The 20,632-nt window shown below is 36.3% G+C and overlaps 1 protein-coding gene across 1 annotated transcript; it reads right to left on the bottom strand.

Moving 5' to 3' along the window:
• Positions 1 to 1,202: 1,202 nt before the first annotated feature.
• Positions 1,203 to 18,243, bottom strand: ASB17 (ankyrin repeat and SOCS box containing 17). The gene is given in 3 exon segments (XM_007447370.1): positions 1,203 to 1,409; positions 5,240 to 5,519; positions 17,843 to 18,243. Coding segments are annotated over 3 exon segments (888 nt in total).
• Positions 18,244 to 20,632: the final 2,389 nt, after the last annotated feature.

Here is a 20,632-nt window from a genome sequence, read left to right as displayed (position 1 = left end):
ATTATCTTCCAGTTCTCATCTTTATGTTGCAACAGTTTGACCACATAGTTATATAGAGAATGGTCTAATCCCCTAGATATTCAAAAAGCAAAGAGCTAAAAAATTGTTGTAGAATACATTCTAATTTTTTTAAGATAACAAGTTTCTTTGTAACCAAAGGATATGCAGATTTAACTGATAGTTTCATTTTGATGTGATGTTGGGCCAAAACTGTTTCCTTTTTTGTATTAAAATGCATATAATTTGCGGGTAGATGAAATGGGTGAAGGTGATCAAAAGGTACAAACTTTCAGTTATAAATAAGTCCTGGGCATGTAATGTACAGCATGGTGACTATAGTTAATAATATTGTATTATATATTTGAAAGTTACTAAGAGAGTAGATCTTGAGTTCTCATCACAAGAAAAAAAACTTGTAACTATGTGTGATGATGGGTGTTAACTAGACTTACTGTGGTGATTATTTTACAGTATATAAATTTATTGAATCATTCTGTTATATACCTGAAACTATTTTGTTTTACACAATTATATCCCATTAAAAAAATACTGCTGGGGTAGTATTTAGGGGTATCACATACCAAAACACCCAAGCTCCACGTTGTAACTTAAGGCTAATTATGTCCAAATATAATCCATTTCTGTCATCCTATTCCCAACACTTTAGTTGACTAATTCTTTACCTTGTGTTATTTGTGACCACAGATGCTACAGAATTATAAATTCTTCTCTCAAGGAAGGGATCACCTCTTAATTTCATTAATTATTCCCTACTACCAAACACAGTGTTTTATTTGCAAAATAACTCAATAAACATTTGTTATTTTGGATACAAAATATAAAATAATATTTACCTAACTTAGGACATACTAAAAATAAGAGCTTCAGAGTTCAGAATATTAATATGACCAGATTTTCCACAAGTAACAAGAATGCTCTAAGGCCGAAAACAACTTTTAAAAACAGAATAAAAGCATAAATCTAAAATATTTTTAAAACGCATATAATTTGTTACACTGTATAGAAAGTTAATGGGTAGAGCCATATGTTAATTTAAAAGTGATGCATTTAGGGTGTCATGTGAAAATATATTTTTTAATGGAATGTTCAATGCAGTAAAAATTTGTGTGAAGTTAATAGTTTATTAACTTCTAAACCATACAACAGTGAGCGTCCTTAAAGAATGAAGAAAAAGCCATGCATTAGCATTCTAAATTCAGGTAGTTCTGTAGACGAACAGGAATTAGAAGTGAAAATATTCCATTTGGGAGCATATTGTTGGTCAGTAGTTGAGCCCTGATGGTTATTCTGCAAAGATGTAATAGTTCACATGGATCTTTGTATCTTGTTGAAGGAATGTAGTCCAGCCAATTTGAAATAATTGGACGTCTTCCTAAACTTAGCTGCATCTAAAGAAAAGGGAAAAGGGAAATTATAAACATTTTAATTGTTTTATTTGAATTCACAAAATGTATCTTAAATTTATTTAACCCTTATAATATTTTTTCTAAAACATTTTCACTTGAGGCAAGAATTTTTACTCCCATTTTATTCTCACAATCATATATAAGGTTTAATGTGTCTAAGGACACAAAACATTATTTCTTACAACAGTGAATCTGTATGTTTTTAATTTTAGACAGATCATATACTTATGGTTTATTAGCTTCTTCTAGAGTAGTGTTGCCAATTTGACCAGTTTGACTGGAATTATCTAGGAGACTTTAGAAAATATTAATGCTGAGGTTCTACTCCAGAATTTCTGATTTAGTTAGTGTGGGGTTGGGCACAGACAACATAAATCCTAAAAGTTCCACCAGGTGATTCCAACCATTGTAGAGTAAAACTACATACTGCTGAATCATGAGAAGACCTAACAAGAGGCCCATGCACATGAAGATAACTTTTTATGTTTTAGTTAAGCTACCCTTTTAAAGATTTAGTTCTAGAAGCCAAATGTTATTAGGCTGATTTAGAAGTAAAAGACATTGCTGTGTTATCGAGGTACTTCTCTAGAAGAACCTACACTCTACAGACTACATGACACCTTAAATGATATATAATTTTTCATTGTTCAGTAAACAATTATTTAAAGAATATATCATGTATACTCAGCATTGACCTTGGTGCTTGGGATAATTGCTAGGCTATGCAAAATAGACATAGCCTCTGCAATCACAGAACTGTGGTCTAGAAGTAAAGATATCTAAATGTATATTTACAATAAAACTGGCAAGTGTGGAAATGAAAAGCAGGGTTATTTAGAGTTCTTTAAGCTGGTTTTTATGCCATTTTTCACCTTATTGCTCTATGCTACTTCACTTATTAAGCTGAAATTGATTGGAATCCAGCTTTAACTTCTTTGCCACTCCGGTGATTTTGATCAACTCATTCTCCCCTAGTACTCTTCTATTTTGAGTGTACCTCAGCAATAGCATTCATGGACCTGGTTGAGAATCCATATGTCCTAAAAAAATTGTGCAGCACTAACACTGGACAAGGACAAGCAAATTACTAAAGAAGCAAAAAAGAAATTTTTTTTAACATTTTTATTGGAGTATAATTGCTTTACAATGGTGTGTCAGTTTCTGCTGTATAACAAAGTGAATCAGCTATACATATATGTACATCCCCCTTTCTCCTCCCTCTTGCGTCTCCCTCCCACCCTCCTATCCCATCCCTCTAGGTGGTCACAAAGCACCAATCTGGTCTCCCTGTGCTATGTGGCTGCTTTCTACTAGCTATCTATTTTACATTTGGTAGTTTATATATGTCCATGCCACCCTCTCACTTCGTCCCAGCTTACCCTTCCCCCTCCTCGTGTCCTCAAGTCCATTCTCTATGTCTGCATCTTTATTCCTGTCCTGCCCCTGGTTTCTTCAGAACCATTTCTTTTTTTTTTTTAGATTCCATATATATGTGTTAGCATACGATATTTGTTTTGCTCTTTCTGACTTACTTCACTCTATATGAGTCTCTAGGTTCATCCACCTCACTACAAATAACTCAATTTCTTTTCTTTTTATGGCTGAGTAATATTCCATTGTATATATAAAGAAGCAAAAAAATTTTTTTTATTTTTTTGTTTTAAAAATTAGTTACGGGCTTCCCTGGTGGCGCAGTGGTTGAGAGTCCGCCTGCCGATGCAGGGGACACAGGTTTGTGCCCCGGTCTGGGAGGATTCCACATGCCGCAGAGCGGCTGAGCCTGTGAGCCGTGGCCGCTGAGCCTGCGCGTCCGGAGCCTGCGCTCCGCAACGGCAGAGGCCACAACAGTGAGAGGCCCGCGTACCGCAAAAAAAAATAAATAAATAAAAATAAAAATAAAAATTAGTTGCCAAGGACTTCTCTGGCGGTCAAGTGGTTAAGAGTCCGCGCTTCCAGTACAGGTGGCACGGGTTCAATCCCTGGTCAGCGAACTAAACTAAGATTCCACATGCCATGTGGTGCAGCCATAAAAACAAAAACAAAATATAGCAACAAAAATTGGCACCAGGGCTTTCCTCGTGGCACAGTGGTTAAGAATCTGCCTGCCAATGCAGGGGGCACAGTTTCGAGCCCTGGTCCGGGAAGATCCCATATGCTGTGGAGCAACTAAGCCCATGTGCCACAACTACTGAGCCTGCGCTGTAGAGTCTGTGAGTCACAACTACTGAGCCCATGAGCTGCAATTACTGAAGCCCACACACCTAGAGCCCGTGCTCCACAACAAGAGAAGCCACCGCAATGAGAAGTCTGCAGACTACAACCAAGAGTAGCCCCCGCTTGCCACAACTAGAGAAAGCCCATGTGCAGCAATGAAGACCCAATGCAGACAAAAATAGATAAATAAAATAAATTTTTTTTTAAATGCTTAAAAAAAAAATTGGTTGCCAAAATAATTTGACAAATTTGCTGTCCTTACAGTTGGCCCAGGCATGGTTGATTGATATGCATTGTTAAAGCTTAAAAAAATTAAAGACCCAACAAAACTATATTTCTTAGGAGTTTATTTCTGAAGTCACACCTTTAAAGATAAGGGGAACTGCTAGATTCCTTGGTACTTTGACTGGTTTAAATTTATAGGGGTAGCTTTCTTTACCTTATGCAGACTTATTTCTCTTTTTTTAATTAATTTTTATTGGAGTATAGTTGCTTTACAATGTTGTGTTAGCTTCTACTGCACAGCAAAATGAAACAGTTATACATATACATATATCCCCTCCATTTAGGACACTACAGTGCATTAAGTAGAGTTCCCTGTGCTGTACAGTATGTTCCCATCAGTTGTCTGTCTTAGACTTATTTCTTGATACTAATAGACATGATACAATTTGATGCTGAAACTTGCAGTTCATTTTGACAGGATAAACATGCCCTTCATATGGTTGATTTTTTTTTTTAAACCTTATCAAGGAGAAACTCTTCACATTTCTGAGGGATAGATATTTTCAATTGAGCAAATATTTAAAGCCTTTATATTTTCATGTTTAAAATTGTTCAGGAATTTTGAAAAGGAAAATATGTTTCTTGGTATGTGATTATAGTGGGGAGAAATGTAACTTTCATTTTACAATATTCTATTGGAAAAGAAGTCTGTTAAAAGTTTAATTTGTTCTGTTTTGTTTTTAAATTTATTTAATTTATTTATTTTTGCCTGCGTTGGGTCTTTGTTGCTGTGCGTGGGCTTTCTCTAGTTGTGGTGAGTGGGGGCTACTCTTCGTTGCAGTGCATGGGCTTCTCATCGCTGTGGCTTTTCTTGTTGCAGAGCATGGGCTCTAGGCTCGTGGGCTCAGTAGTTGCAGCTCGCAGGCTCAATAGTTGTGCACAGGCTTAGTTGCTCCGCGGCATGTAGGATCTTCCTGGACCAGGGCTCAAACCCGTGTCCCCTGCATTGGCAGGCAGATTCTTAACCACTGAGCAACCAGGGGAGCCCTGTTCTTTTTTTGAGACATAGAAATCCTAATAAACAGGGTATTATGTAATTAGAATATAATAATAACATACAGCTACTTAATAACTACTAAAATAAACTATACTAACTTTTAAAAAATTATTTCATATTTAGAAGACATAAAATTATGAAATAAAAGAGCTAATGCTCAAGATAATTAGAATTTTGCCTATTTTTAATTTATAAGCATATACTCAGTGATTCACTGGATTGATAGATGAAAAATTAACTTTATTCTTGCCTCACAATTTTATCTTAAAATTGATCAATATTTGAGCCCACACCCAAAGTACAGTATTTAGCTTACCTCTGTTTCCCTGGTTGAAATGACAGAAAGCACTCTGGAACAAAGCACTAAACATGTTTTGGCATCTTCCTGGATGTCTACCAGTTCATGATCAACCATTATTCTCACTCTTGAGGGGTAGAGCAATATTGGTAACACAATGTTGATAGGGTTTTTTTCTCTTTCTACGATTCCATATTGCAGGAGTATTTTTAAGATATTGGATTGTCTCATCAGAGCTACGTAATGTAGAGGTGTGATTCCACTTAATGGGCTTGGACAGTATACTGGTGTGAAAGTTCTGTGAATCAGACAAACAAGAAAAAACTCACTGAATATAGAATTAAGAAATGTGGTAAAAACTTTGTCTTAACAGTAAAGGGAAAATAATAGTATTATCTTAAATAGTAAATATCTTAAATAACATTAGTGTAATTTCTCCTTTATATATAGTATGTCTTAAAAAGAGTTTTCCACTCCGAATCTAGGCTGACCTGAAGGTCAAAAAATAAGAAAACTGTACTACACACTTAAATCCCATTTACACTTGTAAAAACAAACAAACAAAAAGATTTACAATGTGTGGAAAGTGTTTAGTTTTAGTAATAGCAATTCTGTTTCTCATTTGAGAAATCCATAGTGATTAGAACTAATATTATGAAACTGATATAGCTCTGGAAAATCTAAAATGGAAAAGAGGGACAGACTTTTTTATTTCGCTTTATTAATAGAACAGAATTCTGTGACCCTTTTGTTTTTGTTGTTCTTGATCATGTGTCAGGCTTGAGATTGAATTGAGTTTGAAAATTAGACTGAAAAGGAATAAGTGCAACTACCTTAATTCTATTTTTTTACTTTAATATAATCAGAGTTGGTATTTTCAGGTTGAAGAAATGTAAATTATGATGAGGGTCATATCAGGTCAGAATTTAATTTGCCTTCCTCAGTAGAGTTTTGAGAGTTCTCTGAAATCTTGTTTTTCCTGGAGTGCTATATGATGACTGGACTTGAAAATTTCTCCTCCCTTATGACAGAAATGAAAACGTTATTTTTTTTCTAATTGTGTATAGTTCTTGCAATTGTTTCATTTAATAGACATTTATGTTTGCTATTGAATTGGTCACTATATGTAGATAGGACATGGTAGAATCAGCCACAGGGAATTTTGTATTAATATCAAGCTTTGATTTGGCCAAGTAGACATGGCTTTTAGGACTAAAGGTCCTTGTCTCTGGAATTCTCTTGATTGATCTAATAAAATACTAATATATTCTGCAGAACTGCATACAAACTATAAATATTAGTTTGGGACAATTATGCCTAGCAAGAAAAGCATTATTCAAAATGAACTAAGATTTCAAATAATTAAGATGGGAGGCAACATGGTATAGTGTTAAAAACAATAGAGATTTAAAAGTTCTACGTTCTAGGTTTTAGTTCTCCTAACTTATTAGTTATGACTTATTAGTCAGCTTCTTTGAGTCTCCATTTCCTCATGCATTTATGTATTCATTTGCTCATCCATTCATTGACTAATTTATTTAACACTGGCTTGTCCAGAGTGTACTGAGTACTAGATATACAAAGATGAAAGATGTAGTCCTTGATCTCAAGATGCTTATTATAGTCTAGTAAGGGAGGGAAACAAGTAATTCAATAAATACAGTACAAGGTGATAATTGCTACGATAGAAACATGCTTGGGGAACTGTAGAAACACCAAGGAGGGACACCTAACTCTACCTGGGTTAGTCATTGCCTATAAGTTATCCTGGATCTAAGACTTGAAGGTCATAGTAGGTGTTTGGCAATAAAAAGTTTGGAAAGAATGTTTCATTTACAAACATAAACCAACACTGGAATATTGTTATGCAAGAACTAGCTATATAAAATACATCTTTTGTATTAGATAAGTTCTCTGGTTGAAGTGTATTTGGGGTCCTAGAGACCTCCCATATGGTGATTCTCTTGTCAGGAGCTCCAAAAAGTACAGTTTGAAAATTAATAGACCAACTAGTTTATCTCCAAAGCTTCACTGAGCTCTGAAATGCCAAGATTTTGTGATTTAAAAAAAAAATAGTGTGGTGCAGTGCAGAATAATGTTTTAGAAATTAAGAAGTGGGATTTTTGTCATCACTCTATCTGTGGCACTATATATATATCCTTTTAACTGTGTATAAAATATATATACACTTTCTCCTAGAGTCATCTCCAGATCAGTATCCTGAACATCTCATCTTTTTTTTTTTTTTTTTTTTTTTTTTTTGCTGTATGCGGGCCTCTCACTGCTGTGGCCTCTCCCGTTGCGGAGCACAGACTCCGGACGCGCAGGCTCAGCGGCCATGGCTCACGGGCCCAGCCGCTCCGCGGCATGTGGGATCTTCCCAGACCGGGGCACGAACCCGTGTCCCCTGCATCGGCAGGCGGACTCTCAACCACTGCGCCACCAGGGAAGCCCACATCTCATCTTTTTCACAAATACTTCCAACACACATATCCAAAATTGAACTTCTAAACTGCTTCTACATTCCCTCTCCTGATTGTTGGTATTCACTTTCCGAAACCACCACTGCATTCAGCTCTTTTACATTCCTTTGATTTGTATATGTTCTTCCCTTCCATTTTCAGTTCTGGGACAAGTCTTGCTCATCGTATAAGACCCTGTCTAATAAACTCTATGGCACTTTGTACATAGCTCAATTAAGCTCTTATCATTTTGGACAACTTGCTTAATGTCTCTAATCTTTCATTTTCTTATCTTCAAAATCAATGTGTGGGCAAGATAAACTATACAATTTTAAGTTCTACAGGGCAATACTCTTTGTCTGTTTAATACACTTTTATATCCCTAAATGCCTAGAACAGTGCTTGGCCCATAGTACATACTCAAATATATGTTAATTGATTTTTTTTTTTACCATTATCCTGAAAAATATTATTAATTTTAAAGTTATTCTGTAGCTTTCGGGCCTAGTCAGAATTTTAGTGAAGTGCAATCATTTAACATTTTCAAAAGCAGTCTAATTTATTCATCTTGCTAACTCTTAAGAAGATATTTGCCTTAAGAGACTTATAAGTATGGGAATTTATGGGACTTAGGGGACAAAAAATACTGTAAGTGGCTCTTGTTAAGATTTAGAGATATTAGTTGATTTTAAGATATTAAGATTGACATTACTGTAGAAGATATTTTGGACCAAAAATGTTGAAAACATAACTAAAACTCAGATAGGTTTAAAATGAGGTTCAAAAGTCTAGTCTGTACCCAAATGACATATAATTAATCCTCATGTTTAAAGATCATGTTATTGTAAACCAAAATTTGCTTAATCTGTCCTGACAGTTAATTATTACAGTACTTATATGGATGGAATGAGGCAAGCAAAGCAAGAATCAATTTTTAAATGTGAGGTTAATGAACTGAACCCTCTGTATCTGAAAACCTGTCATATATGCACTTATGAAATGGGACATAATATTTCCATATAGACATGCAGGGAATGATTCCGTTTTGTAGCTATAATAATTATTTCTAAAAAATTTCCTAGCATTTCTCTTCTGGTTTCCAGCTGCCAATTTAATAGACCTTTCTTCATAATAATTTTATCTTTGATATTTGACACAGTTGACTTTCTTGAGATGTTTTCCCATGACTCCGTGGGACCATTCTCTTCAAGTTATGCATCTACCTCTTTGACTATTCATTCTCAACCCTCTTTCACTGATTCCTCTTCCTCTGCCCTCAACATCTAGGTAAAGTAGATGTGGCGTTTTGACTAATTTTCATCTGATTAATTGTTCTCAGTCAATTTCATCTATGACCATAACATGATAACTACTGTCTGTTAATTTATTCAGCAAATACTTACTGAATGCATACTGTATGCCAGGCACCCTTTTGGGTACTTGGGATTTATGAGTGAACAAAACAAAGATGCTGCTTCTTGCTAATATAGTAGTGAGGGATAACAGACAATACATAACAGAATGAACATAGCAAACAAGCCAATTTTATAATATGTTAGAAGGTTTGATAAGTATTCTGGGAAAAAGAAAAAGTAGTGCAGGATAAGAAGTATGGAAGTGCTGGGAAGGTGCAGTGAGGGCATTTCTCAATTTTATTTTATTTATTTTTTTAATTTAAATGCAGTTGACATGCAATATTATATTGGTTTCAGGTATAACATAGTGGTTTGATATTTATACACAGTATGAATTGATCACCACAATAATCTATCACCATACAAAGTTATTACAATATTATTGACTATATTCCCTATGCTGTAAATTACATCCCCATGACCTACTTATTTTATAACTAGAAGTTTGTACCTCTTAATCTCCTTCACCTATTTTTCCCAATTCCATACCACCCCTGCCATGAAACCAACAGTTTGTATCTATGAGTCGGTTTCCTTTTTGTTTTGTTTGTTCATTTGTTTTGTTTTTTAGATTCCACATGTAAGTGAAATCATACAGTATTTGTTTTTCTCTATCTGACTTGTTTCACTTAGCATAATACCCTCTAAATCTGTCCATGTTGTCACAAATAGCAAGATTTTATTCTTTTGTATGGCTGAGTAATAATACATTGTATATATGTATATATGCACAGACACCACTTCTTTATCCATTCATCTATTGATGGACACTTAGGTTGCTTCCATATCTTGGCTATTGTAAATAATGCTGCAAGGAACATAGGGGTGCATGTATCTTTTTTAATTAGTATTTTCATTTTCTTCACATAAATACCCAGAAGTAGAATTGCTGGATCATATGGTAACTCTATTTTTAATTTTTTTGAGGAAACTACACATTATTTTCCATAGTGGCTGCACCAATTTACATTCCCACCAACAGTGCACAAGGGTTCCCTTTTCTCTGTATCTTCACTAACATTTATTGGTTGTCCTTTTGATAATACGTGTTCTGACGGGGGGAGGTGATATCTCATTGTGGTTTTATAAATTTAGTTATTTATCTATTTATTTATTTATCTATTTATAGCTGAGTTGGGTCTTTGTTGCTGCACACAGACTTTCTCTAGCTGTGGTGAGTGGGGGCTACTCTTGGTTGTGGTGCACAGGCTTCTCATTTCAGTGGCTTCTCTTGTTGTGGAGCGCAGGCTCTAGGCATGTGGGCTTCAGTAATTGTGGCACACATGCTCAGTAGTTGTGGCTTGTGGGCTCTAGAGCACAGGCTCAGTAGTTGTGGTGCAGGGGCTTAGTTGCTTCACGGCATGTGGGACCTTCCCGGACCAGGGCTCAAACCCATGTCCCTTGCATTGGCAGGCAGATTCTCAACTGCTGTGCCACCAGGGAAGCCCCCTCATAATGGTTTTAATTTACAATTCTCTGGTGATTAGTGATGTCGAGCATCTTTTCACATATCTATAGGCCATCTGTATGTCTTCCTTGGAAAAAAATACCTATTCAGGTCCCCTGCACCTCTTTAAATTTGATTTTTATAATAATGAGTTGTATGAGTTCCTTATATGTTTTAGATATTAACCACTGGTTGGATATGTTGTTTGCACATAACTCTCCCCACTCAATAGGTTGCCTTTTCATTTTTTTGATGGTTTCCTTTGCTATCCAAAAGCTTTTTAGTTTGATGTAGTCCCATTCATTTATTTTTGCTTTTGTTGCCCCTGCCTGAGGATACATATCCAAAAAAATATTGCAAAGACTGATGTAAAATTGCATACTGCCTATGTTTTCATCTAGAAGTTTTGTGGTTTCAGGTCTTATATTTAGGTCTGTAACCATTTTGAGTGTATTTTTGTATATGGTGTAAGAAAGTGGTCCAGGTTGATTCTCTTGTGTGTAGCTGTCCAGTTTTCCCAACACCATTTATTGAAGACGTTGTTTTTTCCCCATTGTATGTTCTTGCCTCCTTTGTTATAGATTGATTGACCATATAAGCATGGGTTTATTTTTGGACTGTCTATTCTGTTCCATTGATCTGTGTGTCTGTTTTTGTGGCAGTACTATACACTTTTGATGACTATAGCTTTGTAGTATAGCTTGAAATCAGGGAGCATGATACCTCCAGCTTTGTTCTTCTTTATCAAAGTTGCTTTGGCTGTTCATGGTCTTTCAAGATTCCATACAAATTTTAGGATTATTGGTTTCAGTTTCATGAAAAATACCATTGCTATTCTGATAGGGATTGCATTGAATCTGTAGATTGCTTTGCATAGTTTGGACATTTTAACTGTTAATTCTTTGAATCCATGAGCATGGTATATCTTTCCATTTATTTCATCAATATCTGCTCTTCGTTGCAGTGTGCAGACTTCTCATTGCAGTGGCTTCTCTTGTTGTGGAGCATGGGCTCTAGGTGCTCGGGCTTCAGTCATTGTGGCTCGTGGGCTCAGTAGTTGTGACTCGCAGGCTCAGTAGTTGTGGCTCACAGGCTTAGTTGCTCCGCAGCATGTGGGATCTTCCCAGACCAGGACTCAAACCCGTGTCCCCTGCATTGGCAGGCAGATTCTTAACCACTGCACCACCAGGGAAGTCCCAATATCTTATAGTTTTCAGAGTACAGGTCTTTCACCTCCTTGGTTAAATTTATTGCAAGATGTTTTATTCTTTTGATACAATTATAGATGGGATTGTTTTCTTAATTTCTCTTTCTGATAGTTGCTAACATTTAGAAATGCAATAGACTTCTGTATTGATTTTGTATCCTGCAACTTTACTGAATTCGTTTATTAGTTCTAATAAATTTTTGGTGGACTCTTTAGGGTTTTCTATGTATAGTATTATGTCATCTGCAAATACTGACGGTTTTACTTTTTTCTTTCCAATTTTGTCTCTTTTTCTTGTTTGATTTGCTGTGTCTAGGACTTCCAATACTATGTTGAATAAAAGTGGTGATAGTGGGCATCCTTTTCTTGTGCCTGATCTTAGAGGAAAAGCTTGCAGGTTTTCAACTGAATAATATGTTAACAATGAGTTTATCATATATAGCCTTTATTATGTTGAAGTATGTTCCCTCTATACCCACTCTGTTGAGAGTTTATATCATAAATGGATGTTGAATTTTGTCAAATGTTTTTTTTGCCTCTATTGAGATGATTATATGGTGTTATTCTTTGTTAATGTGGTGTATCAGGTTGATTGATTTACACATATCGAACCATTCTTGCATCCCTGGAATAAATTCTACTTGATCATGGTGTATATCCTTTTAATGTATTGTTGAATTCGGTTTGTTATTCTTTTGTTGAGGATGTTTGCATCTGTGTTCATCAGGGATATTGGCCTGTAATTTTATTTTATTTTTTTCAAAGTTCGTTTATCTGCTTTTGGTATCAGGCTAATGTGGGCCTCATAGAATGAGTTTGGGAGCATTCCTTCCTTTTCAGTTTTTTGGATGGTTTGAGAAGGATTAAGTCCTTTTTGAATATCTGGTAGAATTCATGAAAGTGTCTGGTCCTGAACTTTTGGCATTTTCCAATTTTAAATAGGATTATAGGAGAGGACTCTACTGAAATGTGACATTAGATAAAGAAGAAGGAGATGAAGAAGTTAGCCATTTGGACATTTAAGAACCCTAAGGCAGGAGAGTGTGCCTGGGGTGGTGGAGGAAGAGTCAGGGAGCCTGTGTGGCTAAAAGTGTGAAAAGGGTGAGGAATAGTAGGAAATGAAGACAGAGGTAATGGGATGTCATATCGTGTAAAGCCTTGCAGTTCACTATAAGAACTTCATCTTTTACTCTAAATAGAATGGAAGAGCCACTGGAGATTTTGAGTAAAAAAAGCAGCACGATCTCACCTTTATTGAGAATTTGTTATGGGATAGAAGGAGAGAAGTCACTTAACTTAGGTGATAACAGTGGAGATGATCAAATTCTGTATATTGTATAAAGGTAGACTCAACAGATGTCCTGACAGACTAAGATGTGCAGTGTAAAAGAGAGACATCAAGGATGACACTACATAATAGCCACCTACTGCACATCTTTACCTGGATATCCCTTAGGCAATGCACACACATGCATCCCAAACTGACTTTGTAGTCTCTTGTAATAATTTTGATAGATTTGTGGCATGACCATTGTGGTAGACTGAAATAGCCTCTCAGTATGGCAAAAGGGATTTTGCAGATGTAATTAGGATAAGGATCTTGAGGTGTGAGATTATCCAGGGGGGCCCAGTATAATCACAAGAGTCCTTATAAGAGATGTCAGAGAATGATAGAAGCAGAGCCAGTGAAGGAGATAGGACTACAGTGTTGTCTTTGAAGATGGAGGAAGAGACCATGAACCAAGGAATGTAGGCAGCTCTAGAAGCTGGCAAAGGCAGCTAGAGCATCTAGCTAGAGCCCTCTAAGGCTCTCCCTTAGAACCTCCAGAAGGAACCCATCCTGTGACATCTTGATTTTAGCCCTTGTAGCCTCATTTTGGACTCTGACCTTCAGAACTATAAAATAATAAATTTATATTATTTTAAGCCACTAAGTTTGTGGCAGCTTTGTTACAGCAGCAAAAGGAAGCTAATACAATCATCAACGAGTCTTAAAATTTAGAAATTTGAAGAGTAACTCTTCTCTTTCATTTTCTACTTCTAATAACCTACTGTAATGCCTGGTTATTCTATTTAGTAATATCTCTTCTTTTCCCTATTGCTATTGTTTTTAGTTTAAGTCCTCATGATTTACCTAGGGATTGGGGGGGATGGTGGCAGAGCAGATTAGTTCTTCCCACAAAACTATTATAAGTACACATGTAATCTTAGTTAGCACACTGGGCATGCTATGCAAATTCAGTTTCAAGCACCTCGTCTAACCACCTCCCTCTTTTCAATCAGATTGCTTCCCTCAACCCTTCCTCTACAGAAATTCTGGACCTGCCGTTTTACCTGGAGTGGTTGAGCAGTCTACAGACTAGTCTCCCTAATTCTAGCTGCACCCTCCCTTACCACAGTCCAGTCTTCAAATGGGAGCTGGTGAATCTTTTCATACTTCAAGTCTGAAAAGACCTTCACTGATTGGGCATCACCCGTGGTATAAATTTCAAATTCCTTGGTATGGCCTACAAAGGTCCTTCAAGGGCTCTCTTTTAGGCCTTATCTGTCACTATTACCTGATTTCCATCTCACTCTCTAGCAATTGCTGAATTGCCTGTAGTCACTGGATACAACATGTTTGTATCTCTCTTGGCTTTAGTCAGCCTCTCTCTGCCTAGATTACATTTCTTCATGGGAAAAACAGGGAAAACTCCTTTTTACATTTTAAAAATAAATTTAAGACATCACCTCTTCTAAAGTGCCTTCTCCGATACCAGCTCCTCCCCAATATTAACGATGTCTTCTGTTCTTTCTACCTCTATATGCTTCTATTTTTGAACTTATAGTATAATAATAATTTTTTATGGCTTACGTACTAGTCTGTGAGGTCTCCAAAATCAGGAAATATGTCTACTTTGTTTTTGTATCCTCAGCAAATAACACAGTGCCTAGTACTTAGAAAATGCTTAATAAATGATTATTGTTATTTTAACTGAATGATGTCATCTCTCTTTATCCACTTACAGTCTTCCATACTGTGGCATTTATTTTTGCAGGTTTATTGCAAAAATGAACAAAGTTAAGTTCCTTTCTCTCATTAATTCTGTCTCTTCTCCTCCAGAGACCTATTTAGACACTTCATTATTGGATTAGCGAAATTATCAAACTGGAATGTATACAGGGGAAGGTGACCAAAGAATGATGCTGCTGTGGAAATAAAGAACAACAGATAATAGGAAATATAAGGTATTCATTATGGGAACATAATAGCTATGTTCAAATATTTGAGAGGTTTTCATACAGGACAGAGAATGAGTAGACTTTGTACTCTATATCTCTGGGGGCAGAGTTGGAGAAATGGAGACAGAATTCAGTGCACTATGAGGAAGAAGAATCTAATAAAGCTGTATAAAAATTCAATTTTTCATCCAACACAATCTTCATTAACCACTTACTATGTATCTGCATAGTTCTACACATGAGGATTCAAAGCTGAAGCAATAGTCAAAGTTCCTTCTTTCACGGAGCTTACTTTTAGCAAGAGTAGACAGTGGACAACCAATGTGTGGTTGGAATATAGTGTTCAAGGGGAAGAATGACATGAGATTAGAATTCGGGATATTGGATTTGGGGACATATCATATGGGAGTTTTATTTTTATTTTTATTTTTTTAATTTTTGGCTGCGTTGGGTCTTTGTTGCTGCGCATGGGCTTTCTCTAGTTGCGGCGAGCCAGGGCTACTCCTCATTGGGGTGTGCGGGCCTCTCACTGCGGTGGCCTCTGCCACTGCAGAGCATGGGCCCTAGGCACGTGGCTTTGGTAGCTGTGGCCCACGGGCCCAGTTGCCCTGCGGCACGTGGGACCTCCTGGACCAGGACTCAAACCCATGTCCCCTGCATTGGCAGGTGGACTCTCAACCACTGCACAACCACAGAAGTCCCCATATGGGAGTTTTAAAAAATGGGTATTGAGTTTGAATTTTATTTCACCTGTAGTAGGAAAACTTTGGATGATTTTAAGCCTGGGTGGTATGGCCTATTTTACATTTTTATAAGGTCACTCAGGCTTCTGAGTCAAGAATGGATTGAAAGAGGGAAGAGTGGAAGCTAGAAGACTCTTAAGGAGTCTATTGGCGTTGTCTAGGCAAGAGACAATGGTGGCTTCACCTACATTAGAAACAGAGAAGATGAAAAGTATAACTAATTGTTACATATTTTAGAGATAAAATAAAAAAGATTTGCTGATGTGTTGTGAAAGAAAGAGAAGAAGCAAACATAAATCCTAGATTTTTGGCCTGAGCAACAGAAGCCATTAATCAAGTGCAGAATTCAGGGGAAGGAGCAAGTTGGCGGGTAGACTGTGAGTAAGATCAGTATTCTGTTTTGATTCTGTTAAATTTGAGATGCTCTGTGGAGATGTTGAGCAGACAGCCTCATATAGGAGGAGTCTGGAGCTCAGAGGAGAGGTCATGGCTGGAGAAAAAGATTTGGGAGTCATTGGCATATCGTAATATTTAAAGTCGTGGGATTGGGTAAAATCTTTGAGGGAAAATGAGTGGCTGAGAAAGAGAAGGGTCCCTGGCAAAGGAATGATTTACCTCAGGAAATAGTTAACTCACTACTACTAGAGTTGTTCAAGCAGAGACCAGATGAGCACCAACCAGAGATGCACTCTGGGAGTTGCTGCCCAGGAAGAGGGATTAGGGGAGGTTTGCTAATGAATTCTGAGGTTCCATCTGAATTTAAAATTCTGTGAATCTGAAAGATCCTAAAGATATTGTGGTACGTAGAATTGGCCTGTAATATGTTTTACCTTGTGAATGCATCTAAGTCAAAATCTGTTAATCTTCAGTTTATTAAGACAGTTGTTAATGGCACTCTATCATGTCCCGCCATATGTTTTTCTTTCATTTTCCTTTCTTTCCTTTCAGTTTCCCCTTCTTGCCCCTCATTAATCTTTTTTTAACTTATCCTCTCTTCCTTTGTTTTACTTCATTTTACTTTCCCATGGGCCTGCCAGGGATACACATAGGCACTACGTAACCCAGCTAGTGACACTCAGTGTTAGAAGCTGCTGATCTCTGCTATAGTTACAAATATAATGGTCGTAAAACAACGAAAAAGTACTACTTGGAGTTTTATTTATTGATATTGAAGACTTCAGCTCTCAGTTTTTGTACTTGGGTTATCATTAAGGAAAGTAATCCAGTGGTTCTCCATCACCACAGTGATACACAATCAAGAAAACAACTCTGCTTCAGGCAGAATCTAAATTGGTTTAGTCTTAAACTGATCTTATCTGTCTTGTTTTTCATTGAATACATGGTTCTATCATCATGCCTAGTACAGTGCTTCATGCATAGTAAGGTGATAAGTACTTTGTTGAATGAATGAATAAATGCACATCTGTTCTAATCAAACTAATACCTAAAACCAAAGAGTAAATTGCAGTTAGTGCAAACTAAGTAACTTTAAAATCTGTATTACAGACTACAACGAGGTCATATTGGACATTTTATTCTAAGATCCTCAGTAGTATTCATTAGCTAGATTGACATGTTCAGACAATGTGAAAATTTGGTTCTATAGCAGATTGAATCGGGTATTTGACTTTCACTCTGTTCAATTCTGGAGAATTTGGAGTCAAATTTATAATGTTTAACATAAAAATAGGGAATTATTATGTTTAACAAGTATAACTAAGTGAATATGTGTGTATATCCTGAATTATACTTCGAAAGTCAATTTAGATAGTTTATAGATAAACATTCTCAGTCTTCTCAAAAAGAAGAGATCACAGTATTACAAAAAACAATGTCTTTGACTAGTTACAGAAATCTAGGTTGTGTAACACTGCATTACCTTGAACACTTACATATAAGCTTTATAGAGCAAACCACTAGTAATTTATTGGTACATAATAATTTACATATAGGTAAAATTTTATTGAATAAATAATGAAGGAATGAACAAATGAATGAGCAATCAAGTCAGGATTCTTTATCCATATGTAGTCACTATGCATATACATTTTAGAAAAAAAGAAGGAGTATATCCTCCTAAAGAGAAATTTTCTCCTTTTATGTTGAAAACATATGAGATTATTACCTCCATATCAGTGCCAGGTTACAACTTCTGTCTTGAACATAGTCTTTTGCCCTCTTGAGGAGAAATTCCACAAAGTCAGGATTACCTTTTCTGGTGAAAACCCAGTACAGAATTGTATTCACACATATTTCAGTAAATTCAAGATTAAAATTTAGTTCAAAACAATATCTTGATTTTTCCACAAATGCAATATAATCTGTGAGTAGTATGTCAAACCAATCCAAGTCACTGTACCTCAGAATTTTTGCCAGTGTTCTATAAATCCTGGGTTCATAACAGTGATATCCCCACTGACCCAAAAACTGCAAGGATGGTCTTTTAACAATTTTGTCAATGAGATCGCAGAATATATTGCTTCATAGACAACAAGTCTTTCAACATAATTTAGAAGATTTACTCATTGCTACTTAAGGCAACGATATAGAAATAAAATCACAGGAAGTCATACTGTAATCCTTGAGTTACTCTACAAACAGGAAGTGCTCTTTAAACTGTAGCCAGAAAAAAATATCATGTGAAATATTACCATCAAGTACTGGATGATATCACAATAGATGGAGATCTGTCATCAGCATAGGTCAGAAATTTGGGATATTATATGTAACTGGTGACCTTTGAGAAAGACATATTGGACATAAAAGGCACATGGGAGAGCTAAGATATAATATTTTTAACTTTTTAAGAATTCAACTCAAGCTAGTATGTATGTTTATCAAGTGCTAAAAGTACAGTCTATACATTAGACAAAATAGTATTAATACTCAGACTGATTATTCTTTTTAGGCTATCATATAACAAAGAGATAATGATAGAGTGAAAAAGTTCAAGTACTGTTGTTCTTATGTTCTGCATGAGGACTGCATGTTCTCACTTAATCTTCGTAGGATATTTTCCCTATGTTATAGTTGAGGAAACTAAGGCTTAGATAGGTTAATAAACTTGCCAATAGGCACTGTATTAATTCTCAGAGAGAAAAGATGTCATACAATATTAAACAAAATTTGGAAACTTTGTTTTAGAATTGTAAGTTTTATAGAGATTATTCCTCTATATATTAGGCAGAATATATACAGTGGGGGCATTAAAAGTACTTCAAGCTGGGGCTTCCCTGGTGGCACAGTGGTTAAGAATCTGCCTGCCAATGCAGGTGACACAGGTTCAAGCCCTGGTCTGGGAAGATCACACATGCCATGGAGCAACTAAGCCCGTGCGCCACAACTACTGAGCCTGCTCTCTAGAGCCCACGAGCCACAACTACTGAGCCTGTGTGCCACAACTACTGAAACCCACTTGCCTAGAGCCCGTGCTGTGCAACGAGAAGCCACCACAATGAGAAGGCCACGCACTGCAACGAACAGTAGCCCCTGCTCACTGCAGCTAGAGAAAACCCACGCACAGCAACAAAAACCCAATGCAGCCGAAAATTAATTAATTAATTATTTTTTTAAAAAGTACTTCAAGCTTATTATGGCATCCTTGTCTCAGTAAAATAAAGCAGAAATATGTTGATTGTTTTATCATTATTTTGTAGTTAATGCTTCAGCCAACTTTCTGTTAAATTTAACAACCTTGGGTGTATTTTTTAGCAATTTTAAAGGTATTTAAGTATTTTCTTTTTCCTTTTGCATATTTTTCTTTACATAACATGAATGATGTCTCTTTAGTAAAGGGAAGTTATAACTTTAGGTTTACTGTAACATACTTCCAGTAATATTGTATTTTATAAAATCCAAACTCTCTTTTAGCATGAAAACCTTATAAATACTGTCATCTTTCTAAAAACTAAGAATTTTGTTGTTTTCCTCTACTTTCTTTTTCTTCTTTTCCCTAATTCAAAAAACACATTTTTAATTGAACTATTTTTATTGATTTCTTAATAATACCAAATATAAAGGTTGTAAATAATTGAAACATAATAGAACCAGTGAAAATCCCTCCTTAAGATAAACACATTAGTCCTAAGCATAGGCCATACCCACCGCCCAAACCCCGCCCCTGCTTAGGCCCCACCCTCCACAGCCAAGGCCTTTCCACCCTTTTTTTTTTTCTTCTCCTCCTCTGTTTAACTACTGTGGTTCTGTTTTACCTTCTGGTTGTTGTTTCATCTATATTTTTATTTTTGTATTCTTTCTAACATATCTGTTAGTTTCCTAGTCTAATTTTATTTCTTTACTTTGTTATTGTTCTCCTTTTTTTTTTTTTTTTTGCTGCCCTGCACAGCTTGCAGGACGTAGGTTCATGAACCAGGGGTCAGGCTGAAGCTCCTGCAGTGGGAGCTCCAAGTCCGAACCACTGGACTAACAGAGAACCTCAGACCTCAGGGAATATTCATTGGAGTGAGGTCTCCTGGAGGTCTTCATCTCAGCACCAAGACCCAGCTCTACCCAATAGCCTACAAGCTCCACTGTTGGAAGCCTCAGGCCAAACAGCCAGTAAGACAGGAACACAGTCCCACTCATAAAAGAAAAAGGGGGGGTGACAAAAAAAAATCTCACAGATGAAGGAGCAAGGTAAAATCCTACAAGACCAAATAAATGAAGGGGAAATAGGCAATCTACCTGAAAAATAATTCAGAGTAATGATAGTAAAGATGATCCAAAGTCTTGGAAATAGAATGGCAGCATGGATTGAGACAATACAAGAAATGTTTAACAAAGATCTAGAAGAACTAAAGAACAAACAGAGATGAACAACACAATAGCTGAAATGAAAAATACACTAGAAGGAAACAATCACAGAATAACTGAGGCAGGAGAATGAATAAGTGAGCTATAAGATGAAATGGTGGAA

The sequence above is a fragment of the Lipotes vexillifer genome, unplaced genomic scaffold (genome assembly GCF_000442215.2).
Source record: "Lipotes vexillifer unplaced genomic scaffold, Lipotes_vexillifer_v1.1 scaffold762, whole genome shotgun sequence".
NCBI lineage: Eukaryota > Metazoa > Chordata > Mammalia > Artiodactyla > Lipotidae > Lipotes > Lipotes vexillifer.
Note: the sequence above shows the minus strand (reverse complement) of the source record. Positions and strands in the feature narration are given on the sequence as shown.